At 48.3% G+C, this 14,302-nt stretch overlaps 1 protein-coding gene across 2 annotated transcripts in view; it reads left to right on the forward strand.

Moving 5' to 3' along the window:
• The window catches only part of ADAMTS14 (ADAM metallopeptidase with thrombospondin type 1 motif 14), a 95,161-nt gene that overhangs the window by 26,467 nt on the left and 54,392 nt on the right, over positions 1-14,302 (forward strand). For both annotated transcript variants that reach the window (XM_019954203.2, XM_019954204.2), the window contains exons 3-4: positions 84-240; positions 5,570-5,760. In XM_019954203.2, the coding sequence (XP_019809762.2) occupies positions 84-240; positions 5,570-5,760 (348 nt within the window). The remainder of the gene's footprint in view (positions 1-83; positions 241-5,569; positions 5,761-14,302) is intronic.

Raw genomic sequence — 14,302 nt, forward strand, 5'->3', positions numbered from 1 at the left:
ACACACACGCACGCCTGTTCTGCCGTGTGTTCACATCTCTGCTCTCTCCCCGTTCCCCCCCACTTGCCGCATCCCTGGTTCAGGCCGGCCTCATCCGTACGGACAGCACTGACTACTTCATCGAGCCCTTCGAGCGCGGGCAGCAGGAGGCGGAGGCCGGCGGGAGGAAGCACGTGGTGTACCGGCGGGAAGTCGTCAGGCAGCGATGGACAGAGCCGCTCGGGGACCTTCACAATGAAGGTAGGCTGTGGTCGGAGGCGCCAGGTCTACCTCCCTCCACATCGCAGGGATGTTTTCAGGTAACTTCTGACCTGGGCTTTTCAACTCCTGGCCTCAGTCTTCTCACTGGTGTAATGGCTCTGGGCCACATAGATCTACTGCACCAGCAGGAAACTGCCCTCTGTTTTAGGGGCTATGATAGCAGGCTGGAGTGCGGGCCGGAGGAGCTACCTGAGTCCCCTGAACACAGGTCCTTGAGTCTCGGAGCGGCTCAGCGTTGCTTTGCAAGGCTATTCCTCTGCCAGGACAGAAGGTGGAATGACTGCAGTTAGCTTCTCCCCGCTGGAAATCATCTCCACCCCTGGGAACCACAGGAAGGGGGTTCTTAGGGCACTCGTAGGGAGACTGCCTGGGGTCAGGCCACCAGAGTCAGCTCTGTGTCCAAAGGAGCGTTTAAAAATCCTACCTCCAGGGACTTCCCTGTGGTCCAGCGGTTGAGAATCTGCCTCCAATGCGGGGGTCACAGATTCAGTTGTTGGTCTGGGAAGATTCCACATGCCAGGGGGCGACTCAGCCCATGTGCCCCAACTGCTAAAGCCTGCATGCCCTAGAGGCTGTGCTCTCCACCGAGAGAAGCCACTGCGATGAGAAGCCCGGACACCACACCTCGAGAGGAGCCCCCACTTGCTGCAACTAGAGGAAAGACCGTGAGCAGCAACGAAGACCCAGTGCAGCCAAAAAAATGAATAAATAATTTAAAAAAAAACAGCTTAAATGTGAAAAGAAAAAGATATCCTACCTCCAGTATTGTTTACTGTGTGACCTTAAGCAAGTTACTTAACATCTCTGAACCTGTTTTTCTAATCTGTAAAGTGGGATGATCATTGCTAACTCTGAGGTTTTATGTGTTATAATGTTATAAATGTTGTAATGTGTATAGAACTCCCAGCATGGAGCTTGGCCCCTGGTAGATGTTTGATGAATGGTTGCTCTTGTTAAGGCTTTGTTACTAAGGTAACTGCTGCCATGTTGGGGTGAGAGTCTCTGAGAGGGGCCTCTGTGTAGCCAGTGAGCAGCACCGGAGCCTGCCCACCAGCAGTACGCAGGACCCATGGTTGAGCCAGTGAAGTGGTGAATGGTCCTAGGCCTGTGCCAACTTCATAGTCCAACTGAGGTTTGTCTCAAAGCCCCTTTGGCCATGAGGACACGCGTGGATTCCACCCTCATTCCTGGGTGGAATCTGGCCATGAGTGACACACCCTCCTGCCTGGGCCCTGGCGGAATTGGGCCCAGCGTGAAGGAATGCCTGGAAACCAGTAGTCCCCACGTACAATGCGTCCTTTGAAGCCTCAGCTGCTCTCCCTGTGTTGCTCTTAAGTGACGCCACACTTATGTTATGACGGTGGAGGGCTCTGCAGTTATGTTATGATGGGGGAGGGGTTGGACAGAGCCTCGGGTGGCTGGGCAGGGTTTCAGGAGCTCAGTGGTGACCCGAACTGTTACCTCCACCACTCCTGGAGGGAATGACGAGTCTCTCTTGGGCTCTGTTTTATCTGAGGCCAGCTCCAAATCAAAAGACCACAAATCCTCCCTTTTGAGAGAGACCTTGGGGAAGTCCTACTCCAGGGCTGTGAGCCTGGAACCAGCTCCACAGTCGGCCACCGTGATCAACAACTGGGAGGCTGAGACCACTGAGCTCCAGGTGGGGTTCACGCCTTGAACGCTGCCCTGTCTCCCCCTCGTCGGGTTGCCTGGCTGTACCTCCTGTGGGTGGTGTTGTGCCCTGGGCCCATCTGGGTTCTTCCTTAGAAAGACAAGGATGATAGGGGACTTTCTTAAAAACCTGTGACTCACTCTGTTATTTTAAGGCGAGCAGTGGGTCTGAGCCTGGTATGTGAAATTCTTTTGGGTGTGCCTGTCTCCACTTAACATTCTTGTTTAAGATGAAAGGTTTGACCTCGAAGGCTGTGCCCTGCACGTTCCCATGCTCCTAATGTTGTCCTGTCCCCCCTCAACCCACAGTCCTGCTCTGTAGCCCTCTTCCCACCATCTAGGTCACTGGAACCTGGATGCTTGTGTGCCCGTAGCCAGAATTCTGGCTCCTTGGCTGGGATTTGGGGCTACCAAACACCAGAGCCATTCATCCCCTCAAGGGCAGCCAGCCAGCCTGGGGCTTAAGGCTGCTGTTGCTGCCTTTTTTTAATGGAGAGAAAATCCATTTAAATGTATACAATTCATTTTTTTTAAACTATATTCACAATTTTGTGGGATCACCATTATTGTGATCACCATCACAATTACATCCCACATTAATGGGATCACCATCACCATTATCTAATCCTAGAACACTTCCATCACTCCCATAAAAATATCGCATACCCATGAATCAGCTGTCACTCCGCTTTTCCCCTTCTCAGCTCCCTGGCAACCACTAATCGACCTTCCCTCTCTAGAGCTTTGTCTCTTTGGGGCATCCCCTAGAGATGCCCATACAGTAGAGAATCATACAGTCTCTGGCCTTTTGGGACTGGCTTTCTGTCACTTTGTGTGTAAGGTCAATCTCTGCTAGTGTGTATCTTAATTAGTACTTCACTCCTTTTCATGGCAGAGTAATATTCCACCACATGGAGAAACTACATTTCACCTATCTGTTCATCTGTTGGTGCCCATTTGGGTTGTTTCCATTTGGTGGCTATTATGATAATGCCACCATGAACATTCATGCACAAGTTTTCATGTAAGCATATGTTTTCCATTGTTTTCAGTATGTACGTAAGATGCTGTAAAGATGGAGGTTCTATGGTAATGCTGTGTGTAACTTTTGGGGGAGCTGCCACACTGTTCTCCAGAGCAGCTGCACCATTTTACATTTTCTCAGGACTCCTTGGGTGGGCTCACTGAAAGTTTCTGGTGACCTGCTGCCCCCACCCTTTCCGCTTTGAGAATTCCCTATTTGTGGCCTGAAGGATGAGAGACGCATAGAAGAGGGTGTGAATGGATTGTCTCCAGGGTCTGTGGCTGATGTCAGCAGGCGCTCCGCAATGCCTCTCCCTGTTTTTTGAGAGAGAAATCTGGGTGGGCCCTGTTAGGGTGTGATAATGGGGAGTGGGAGGCCTGGGTTTACATTCTGGATGTTTACCATGAACTTGCTGTGTGACCTGAGATGAGTCAGGTGACCTCTCTGAGTCTACCTCTGACAGACCTGGCAAGGAGAGCTGTGAGGAGTCAGTTCCCCTTTTCCCTTGCAGGGCTGAAACCTCCAGGCACTGCTCATGTGTTGGGAGTGGCTATTATGATTCAATTCACTGCATGGAGAGAAGCTTTGACCTTCTTCCTCCCCTGCTGGGGGTCTCTTCCCCTCTCACCCAGGAATTTGTCTCTGGGCTGCTGCGCTCACTGTTGGGCTCAGATAGCAGGGCCTCCAGGAGCTCTGGTGCAGTCTCACCTGCAAAGAGAGAGGCACTGGCCTCGGGGGCAGTGAGGGCGGACGCCGGCCCAAGCCCTGCTCGCCAGTCTGTGCATTGCTCGGAGGCCAGCTGCCCATTTCTGGTCTCTCCTTTAGGCACGGTGGCCATGCATTCCCCAACTCTTAAATCTAGGGCATGGTAGATTCCTTTGCACGGCAGTGCCACCACCAAAGGGAAAATAGAAACAGCATGGAGCACCGTGATTTCCTTGCTCCGCACTCAGCCTTCAATCCCTGGAGTACCCATGTGCGTGGAGGCTTAGAGGCAGAACTTGGGTGCCCATCGAGTCTTCCCGGAGGGTTACCACACTGTGGTCGGTAGCTCCTTACCCTCAGTCACAATGGGTCCTGTGGTCCCCATGCTCCAGCAGGTCTCCCACTCCCCCTCCGGCCGGCTCAGGTGTGCCCTCCTCCAGAAGCCTCTCCCAGCTCCGCCGTCCCGGTTTGGGTCTCGGTGTGGAAGCCTGCCCTAGTCAGGGCTACTGTCTGGTCCTTGACGGTACTCTATTTACTGCCCAGTTTCCTATCTGCCACCTGCACTAGGCGGGGGAGCTCGAGGACAGGGTCCTGCCTTCATCACCCACCACCGTCCTCCGTGGTAGTAGTGTGGGGCCCCTTCTGCAGCCACACCTCTGGATATGTGCTGGGACTGTAGTGCTGGCATCTTTAGAGCCTCAGCCCCATCTTGCAGGCAGAGGGGTTTTGAAATAACTGTGGATAAATGAATAGTCTTAAAAATCAGTGCACAAGAATCAGAGCTTCAGGGTGGGATGGCAGGAGAGTCATTAAGACATTTGAAGCTTTCTTGAGAGACCCTTGCCTCCCATCCTGCTTCCTATGGTGTCCTCATGTACTCCTCACTCCACTGCCCCAACAAGTGTTGCTCCAGTCCTTATTCGGGCTATGGTGTAAATGACTGATAACTGCTTGAGATGTTACCTTTCTAAATAGCCATATGTTTCAAAGCATGACCTTTTGATTCAGACAGACCTGGACATGCTACTTTGAACCTTAGCTTGTTTACTTGTATAATAGAGTCAATAATATGACAGAGTTGTCTTTAAGGATTGGATTGGATTCTATTAGGAGTTAGCCAACTAAGGTCCATGAGCTAAATGAGGCCTACCACTTGTTTTTGTAAATAAAGTTTTATTGAAACCCAGAGACACTCATTTGTTTATATATTGTCTGTAGCTGCTTTTATATTTCAGTAGTCAAACTGAAGAGCTGAGATGGACCAGATGAATCACAAACCCTAAAATGTTAACTATCTGATCCTTTACAGAAAAGGTCCTCGATTACGTCATACAAGTTAATAAATGCTGGTTAAATAAATAACCTTAGCTAAAAGGTCAAAGCTATGATGGGGAAATTTGGAGTTGCTAGCAATGATTGAGAGGGATTTGAGGGGCATGGGGCATCCTCCAAGGGTCCCTAAAATGCCCTCCACAGGCCATGGTAATACCAGAAAACATTTTTTCCTGTATGATGATGTTTCTACCCACTGCCATCTTTGATTTTTACAGCAAGCATGTCTGGCAGGATATCAAGGATTATTCCTTCTCATGTCACAGGAGGGGAGGGGAGCCCAGAGAGGTGGAGGGGCTTGGGCTGGGACGTGACAGGGAGATAGAACTGAGCGGGAACTGGAGCCTGGGCCAATTCTCACCTCTCCGCTCCTCACTGCCTCAGAGATTTGCCGCATCCTCACGTCAGAGAGAGGGCTCACGCCCACCCATCACCTGGCCTGGCACAAACCCTCATGCTGTCAGAGGCAGGGGAAGGGGTGCACATGATGGGGGCAGGGGTCGATCAGCAGGTGGCATCATGGTGACAGTTCCTTACGTGGATTTGAACCTCCGTCTCTTCCCGTCTCGGTTCCAGCTTTTGGCCTGGGCGACCTTCCCAACCTGCTGGGCCTGGTGGGGGACCGGCTAGGAGAAGCAGAGCGGAAGCGGCGACACGCCACGCCGGGCAGCTACAGCATCGAGGTGCTGCTGGCGGTGGACGACTCGGTGGTGCGCTTCCACGGCAAGGAGCATGTGCAGAACTACGTCCTCACCCTCATGAATATCGTGAGTGTGCCGGAGCCCTGGGGCTGGCTGCTGGGGCTGGGGTGGGGGCCCCTGGCGCTCGTCTGATGGTTTGGTGGCGCTGGTTTTCCGGGTGGGCTCAGGGAAGTCACTGCCTGCTCCAGTGACTTGAGATGGGCCTGAGCTGGCCTGGCGTCCATCCTGGGCCTTGGCCTGGTGTCAGCAGCATGTGACTGTGCTGAGGTACCTACAGGCAAACTGGAGCTTGTGGTCAGTGGTTTCCGCACTTGGACATATTCAGAGCCTGGGTCAGGTGAGGCCAGGGGTCCCGCTTGTCTTAGAGTTGAAGGGGTTTCCTGAGATTTATCATCTGGGGAAAATGCCCAATCCTAGGCTGGAGAGACTGGCTACTGGGCTGTCATGTTAGCAGAGATCCCAGCCCCCCAGTGTGTGGCTCTGGGTGTTCACCGAGATCAGTCAGGCAGGGAAAATGAGGGTTCTGGGTAAATTTTGAGACAGGTGAAGCAGAGAGGCCATGCACTGTCCACAGTGAGTGGTTACTGGTCAGTTGTTGCCAGAGGTGCTCATGCAGAGATGCAGGGCTCTTGTCATGGATGCGGAGAAGGCAATGGCACGCCACTCCAGTACTCTTGCCTGGAAAATCCCATAGGCAGAGGAGCCTGGTAGGCTGCAGTCCATGGGGTCGCTGAGAGTCGGACACGACTGAGCGACTTCACTTTCACTTTTCACTTTCATGCATTGGAGAAGGAAATGGCAGCCCACTCCAGTGTTCTTGCCTGGAGAATCGCAGGGACGGGGGAGCCTGGTGGGCTGCCGTCTATGGGGTCACACAGAATCGGACACGACTGAAGTGACTTAGCAGTACTGTCATGGATAGGCCAGTTTGTTTTTTTTTTAAGTCAGAAATGCATATAGGTTTTTTTTTTAACTTTTTATATGGAAAATTTAAATTGTGATATCTAAGTGAAACTCCTAATTTTTAAAATGCTAAAATAAAAACGCTGTGAATGCTGAATAAAACCTATCTACATGTCACATTTGGCCTCTGGGCTACAGATGGGCAGCTCTGACCTAAAGGCGCAGAGATGAGGGAGACCAGAAAGAAAGGGAGATGGAAAACATCAGAGGTGGGCTCTGCACTGGTTCTCTTCTGACAAGAGGCCTTTGTCGGAAGTGCCCGTGGCTGTGGCTCTGGGAGGAGGGGGACCAGTCTAGGTGCAAGAGGGGCCAACCGTGGACATTGATGATAATGTGACTTTCGTGAGGCGAGTGGTGGCACGTTTCTGGGAATGGAACAGTTGATGAGCGAGAGTGCCAACCCCATGGTCATGCCAATCCCCCTGGCAGCATTTATACAGAATAAAATAGCACGATGCTGCCTGTGCTGTCCGGTGTCCGTAACCCAGCCACACGGGCGGCGAGGTGGCTGCTGGGAGGGCATGCGGCCAGCCCCTTGTTAGCTGTGTGACCTCAGGCAAGGGACCTGTATTCTTCCGACTCTGTAACTTGCAAAAGATGGAAAACAAACTCGAAATAGATTAAGGAAAACAGGGCTAAAAATATGGGCCAGGTTGTGGGAGAACAAGATGGAACTGTTTTAAGTGTAACTGGTACTAGAGGCTTACGTGGACTCTTCAGGTCCTCTTCACATTCTAATTCTCTTGACCAACTTCTCAAAAAGACGGATTCTGGCTATGAGCATGATGAAGCTGACTTTTTTTTCCCTCCAATTTTTAAAAATTGTGGTTAATTTGCAATGTTGTATTAATTTCTATTGTGTGGCAAAGTGATTCCGTTATACATACATATATATATATATATACACACATTATTTTTTAAATATTCTTTTCCATTATGGTTTATCATACGATATTGAACATAGTTCTCTGTACTATACTGCAGGCCTCGTTGTTTGTCCATTCTGTATATGAACGCTTGCATCTGCTAACCCCAGCCTCCCACTCCATCTCGCCTTCAACTCTCTACCCTTTGGCAACCCCTCGTCTGTTCTCTATGTCTGTGATTCTCTTTCTGTTTCAGAGATAGCTTCGTTTGTGTCATATTTTACATTCTACATATGAATCGGTATCATATTTTACATTCTACATATAAGTGATATCATGACATCTGTCTTTTTCTTTCTGACAGTATGGTAATTTCTAGTTGCATGTTGCTGCAAAGGCATTCTTTCTTTCTTTTCTATGGCTGAGTAATATTCCATTGTATATATTTACCGCATCATCTTTATCCCTTCATCTGTTGATGAATACTGAGGTTGTCTCCATGTCTGGGCTCTTGTGAGTAGTGCTGCTATGAACATAGAAGCATATGTATCTTTTTAAATTATATCGATAGTATTGTCTGGATATATGCCCAGGAGTGGGATTGCTGGATCATATGGTAATTCTGTTTTTAGTTTTCTAAGGAACCTCTCTACTGTTTTCCACAGTGGCCGCACCAACTTACATTCCCACCAGCATGTAGGAGGGTTTCCTTTCATCCACACCCTTCCCAGCATTTGTCATTTGCTGACTTTTTAATGATGGCCATTCTGACTGGTGTGAGGTGGTACCTCATTGTAGTTTTGATTTGCTTTTCTCTAATAATTAGCAATGTTGAGGATCTTTTCAGTGAAGCTGATTCTTACTGCTATAGCTCCCTGACCAGAGACAAAAGAAGTTACTCCTTGAGTTTCCAGGCAAAAGTTCCTGGAGCAGGACTCTAAAATTTGAGTCACATGACCACCCTTTGGACCAATCACTATATGTTGGAGAAGGACAAGAGTTTCCCAAAGGACAAGAGGGACTGGACACAGGCATGGGCCCTGGAGAAATTGTTCTGAGCTCACCAGGCACCCCAATCTATGTCTGTTTTAATACTATTTAATCCCTGAAAGCCTCCATTTTTCATAATATTGTCTGCTCTTGGGTTGAATGTATATGAAGTCTTGAGCACACACCTGGCACTTAGGGAGTACTCAGGCAGTGTGTTCTGCATTCTCATAGCCGTATTGTCTTTGTGTGTTTGTGTGGTTCTTTGTGTAAGTCTCTGCAGGTGGAGTCCTTGAGGATGGGAACTTTGACTTAGGCTTTTTTTGAACCCCCAAGAGCACACAGCATGGGTATTTAGTCCAACACCTGATAGGTAGTCAGTAAATGTAGAAGGGAATGGTGTCTATGGGAGAGGCAGGGAGCCAGCATGGGAAAAGGGGGAAACAGTGTACTTCTGTCTGCAATGCCACTGTTAAGAAAAAGGCAAGGGGAGAGATCAGCTCCAATTACAGGAGCCCCAGGGAGGGGAGGAGTACCAGGAAGCCTGCCCCTTGCCACTTCTTTGTTTGAATACTAATTCTGTTATTCCTGGGGACTGGGATTCGATCCCTGGATTCCCTGGAGAAGGAAATGGCTACCCCCTCCAGTATTCTTACCTGGAGAATCCCATAGACTGAGGAGCCTGGCAGCTACAGTTCATAGGGCCGCAAAAAGTTGGACGTGACTGAGCGAATAACACACACACACACACACACACACACACACACACACACACAGCCTGTGGTTTGCAACTCACAGGGCAAAGGCTACCACTTGCTGCCATTTGAGAAAGAGAGGGAGGGTAACTATGTATATGAACACACCCACCTCACTGGAGCACTTGACCACCCATCCAGACTCTATAAATTGCTAGTCCGACCTAAGACCACACAGCTGAATACTAATCCCATTAGTCAGAGAGCCAAGTTGGTCCCTGGAGCCAGCAGGTGGAGAACAGGAGTGAGGGGGAGGGAGTGGGGAAGGGGCCAGGGGAGCCTTTAGGAAGCCCTGAGTGTTAGGACCCTCGGTCCTGGATCGTGAAGACCCCAGGAGTATGAATGGGCTCTATTCACAGCCCCAGAGTTTGCTAAAAGATAATTTTCAGAAAAAAAGCAAAATCATGACTTTCATACAAAAATAAAAACAAGTGTCATGTGAAAGATTTTCAGTTCAGTTTAGTCACTCAGTCGTGTCTGACTCTTTGCGACCCCATGGACTGCAGCACACCAGGCTTCCCTATCCACCACCAACCCCTAGAGCTTGCTCAAACCCATACCCATTGACTCAGTTATGCCATCCCATCTCATCCTCTGTCATCCCCTTCTCTTCCCACCTTCAATCATTCCCAGCATCAGGATCTTTTCAAATGAGTCAGTTCTTTGCCAAAGTGTTGGTGGCCAAAGTATTGGAGTTTCAGCTTCAGCATCAGTCCTTCCAATGAATATTCAGGACTGATTTCCTTTAGGATAGACTGGTTGGATCTCCTTGCAGTCCAAGGAACTCTCAAGAGCCTTCCCCAACACCACAGTTCAAAAGCATGAATTCTTCGGCACTCAGCTTTCTTTGCACTCCAACTCTCACATCCATACATGACTACTGGAAAAACCATAGCTTTGACTAGATGGACTTTTGTCGGCAAGGTAATGTCTCTGCTTTTTAATATGCTGTCTAGGCTTGTCATAGCTTTTCTTCCAAGGAGCAAACATCTTTTAATTTCAGGGCTGCAGTCACCATCTGCAGTGATTTTAGAACCCCCAAAAATAAAGTTTGTCACTATTTCCATTATTTCCCCACCTATTTGCCATGAAGTGATGGGACTGGATGCCATGATCTTCATTTTCTGAATGTTGAGTTTTAAGCTAACTTTTTCACTCTCCTTCACTTTCATCAAGAGGCTCTTTAGTTCTTCACTTTCTGCCATAAGGGTGGTGTCACCTGCATATCCGAGGTTATTATTTCTCCTGGCAATCTTGATTCCAGCTTGTGCTTCATCTAGCCTGGCATTTCACATGGTGTACTCTGTATATAAGTTAAATAAGCAGGGTGACAATATACAGCCTTGAGGTACTCCTTTCCCAATTTGGAAGGAGATCCAACCAGTCAATCCTAAAGGAAATCAGTCCTGAATATTCATTGGAAGGACCGATGCTGAAGCTGAAACTCCAATACTTTGGCCACCGAGACTTTGGCAAAGAACTGACTCATTTGAAAAGACCCTAATGCTGGGAAAGATTCAAGGTGGGAGGAGAAGGGGACAACAGAGGATGAGATGGTTGGATGGCACCACTGACTCAATGGACATGAGTTTGAGCAAGCTCCGGGAGTTGGTGTTGGACAGGGAAGCCTGATGTGCTGCAGTCCATGAGGTTGCAAAGAGTCAGACACGACTGAGCGACTGAACCGAACTGATGCTTAACTTAATAAAGGAAAGAGAGGGGAGAAGAGGCTCCATGGGAAGGGCAGATAGGTTTCTTTAGGAAAGACAAGTGGACTTTAGGAGAACAAGTAGGAAATAAGAAAGTTTGTGATGATACATGTTTATTCAGGTGCAAGTGATCTTTCTGTCTTTTTTTTTTTTAATGGCCATGAAATTCCCCTGGGGAGAGGATTTATAGTAGCTCATTTTCTCGGGAGTTGCTGCTTTGTCAAAGGAAGGAATTTCTTTTTTTAATATATATATAATTTATTTATTTTTTATTGAAGGATAATTACTTTACAGAATTTTGTTTTCTGTCAAACCTCATCATGAATTAGCCATAGGTATACATATATCCCCTCCCTTTTGAAACTCCCTCCCATCTCCCTCCCGGGAATTTCTGAGATGCTTTATTTCTGCATCTGTTGAATCTCAAGTGTCTTCAGCTTAAAATAATATTTATGCCAACTCTGAGTTCTGAGTGGGTCCCCACCCAGGCCAGGAGTGGGACCCTGGGAGTGACCCCAGGAAGTGAGTGATTGGATGTGCGTGTGTCCTGGAGGGACCATGGCCAGTTCGTGAGATCCCTGCTTGGGGTGGAAACTCAACATGTTGTAGGTTTTGCACCACTGTGTGCCCTTGGGAAGGCCCCCACCAGACACATGGGCACTGAAGACCCTGCAGGGGGGGCCTGCTGTGAAGCCTGTTTCCATGGTCTCGGTTCTGTCTTCTCAGAGGGTTCTGGAGTGCTGTTGGAGGCTGGTTCCTTGCTCACTGCTGCCTTGCCCTTGTGGGTGTGGGAACAGAGGGGTGCAGCTTCCCACAAGGGCTCCTTCCTCTTGGGGGAAAGGCTTAGGGCACTGAGATGGACCTCGCTTAAGGAGCTGCTGTGTTGCAGACCTCCAGCTGCCACAGGGGGAAAGCGAGGTTTGGGTTCTGACTTTCCTGGGGGACAGCAGCCAGCCAGCCAGAATCCCACCTGTGACTATGAGTGGAGGGGCCCAGACAACCTCTCCCTCCCAGGAGACCAGCAGCTCATCCTATCCATTGTGTGGAAACCTGTATTTGGCTGGGATGCTTGAAGCCCCGCTTCCTTTCAGGATTTCATGAAGCCAGCAAAAAGGGTGTCCCTTTGCTCTTCCCTCACGGTGCCTGCCTGCCTGTGACCATTTCTGATCCTGGTTTCCGGGGCCAGGGGTGGCCTGGCGGGATCAGAGAGAAGAGATATGGTTCCCAGGGTGGATGGGAGGGGCAGAGCCCTTTGTGGAACTCAGAATGATCTGATCAGGTCCCAGTCACTGCGGCTCTTGGGCTTCTTGCCTCTCAATTTTCTTTTGCGTTAACCTGAGGATGTACCATAAATATTCATAGAGCTTCAGATGTTGGGCAACGACTCCTCAGCCTTCCCTCACATGCTGCTGTGCCCTGGATGGACTTGGCTTTCTCTGTGCCTCGGTTTACCCATCTGTGTAGAGGATGTTTCCTTAAGGCTTCTTAAATCTCAGGGCAAGGGATCATGTGTCTGACTCTTTTTGTGACCCCATGGATTATAGTCTACCAGGCTCCTTGATCCATGGGACTTCTCAGGCAAGAGTACTGGAGTGGATTGCCATTTCCTTCTCCGGAGGTTCTTCCTGACCCAAGGATCAAACCCTTGTCTCCTGTATTAGCCGGTGAATTCTTTACCACTGAGCCACTTGGGAAGCTCCCAATATATTCACTTTTTTTCAGGTTCTTTTCCTATATAGATTATTACAGAGTATCGAGTAGAGTTCCACGTGCTATACAGTAGGTCCTTGTTGGTTATCTATTTTATTATATAGTAAAGTATGTTTGTTTAATTCCAAGTGCCTAATTTATCACTCCCTAGCACCCGATGTTTCCCCTTTGGTAACCATAAACTTGTTTTCAAAATCTGTGAGTCTGTTCCCATTATGCAAATAAGTTCATGTATATCATTTTTAATTTGATTTGACATGTGAGTGATATCATGTGATATTTTCTCTGTATTTTCTTTTTCTGTCTGACCTAGTATGATAATCCCTAGGTCCATCCATGTTGCTGCAAATAGCAGTATTTAGTTCTCTTTTGTGACCGAGTAATATTCCATTGTCTATATTTACCACATCTTTATCCATTCCTCTGTTGATGGACATCTAGGTTGCTTCCATGTCCGGAGTATTGTAGATAGAGCTGCAATGAACATTGAGGTGCATGTATCTTTTTTTTTTTTTTTGCATGTATCTTTTTGAATTATGGTTTTCTCTGGATATACACCCAAGAGTGGGATGGCTGGGTCATATGATAGTTCTGTTTTTAGTTTTTTATGGATAAAACCTCCATACTGTTCTCCATAGTGGTTATATAAAATGACATTCCTACCCTCTCCAGCATTTATTGTTTATAGACTTTTTGATGATGGCCATTCTGACCTGTGTGAGGTGATAACACTTTGTAGTTTTGATTTGTATTTCTCTGATAGTTAGTGATGGCGTGACATCTTTTCATGTGCTTTTTTGGCGATCTTTATGTCTTCTTTGGAAAAATATCTATTTATATATTTTGGCCACACCACGGGGCTTGTGGGATCTTAGTTCTCCGACCAGGGAGGGAACCCATGTCTCTTGAGTGGAAGCATGTAGTCCTAACTACTGAACCACCAGGGAATTCCTTTCTTGCTGTTGTTTAGTCACTTGGTCATGTCTGACTCTTTGCGACCCCATGGACTGCAGCACGCCAGGTTTCCCTATCCTACCGTCTCCCAGAGTTTGCTCAGACTCATGTCTATTGAGTCGGTGATGCCATTCAACCATCTTGTCCTCTGTTGTCCCTTTCTCCTCCTGTCTTCAGTCTTTCCCAGCATCAGGATCTTTTCCAATCAGCTCTTCACATCAGGTGGCCCAAGTATTGGAGCTTCAGCTTCAGCATCAGTCCTTCCAACGAATATTCAGAGTTGATTTCCTTTAGGATTGACTGGTTTGATCTCCTTGGAATCCAAGGGACTCTCAAGAGTCTTCTCCAGCATCACCATTCAGAAGCATCTATTCTTCAGTGCTCAGCCTTCCTATGGTCCAACTGTCACATCCGTACATGACTCCTGGAAAAACCATAGCTTTGACTATGTGGATCTTTGTCAACAAAGTGATGTCTCTGCTTTTCCTGGAAGACGTCTATTTAGATCTTCTGCCCATTAGAGCTGCCCGCATAGAGCTGCATGTGCTGTTTGTGTATCTTGGAGATTAATCTCTTGTCAGTTGCTGTGTTTGCAAACATTTTCTCCCATTCTGGGTGTTGTCTTTTCACTTTGTTTATGTTTTCCTTTGTTGTGCAAAAGCTT

This window comes from Bos indicus, chromosome 28 (assembly GCF_029378745.1).
Source record: "Bos indicus isolate NIAB-ARS_2022 breed Sahiwal x Tharparkar chromosome 28, NIAB-ARS_B.indTharparkar_mat_pri_1.0, whole genome shotgun sequence".
Lineage (NCBI taxonomy): Eukaryota > Metazoa > Chordata > Mammalia > Artiodactyla > Bovidae > Bos > Bos indicus.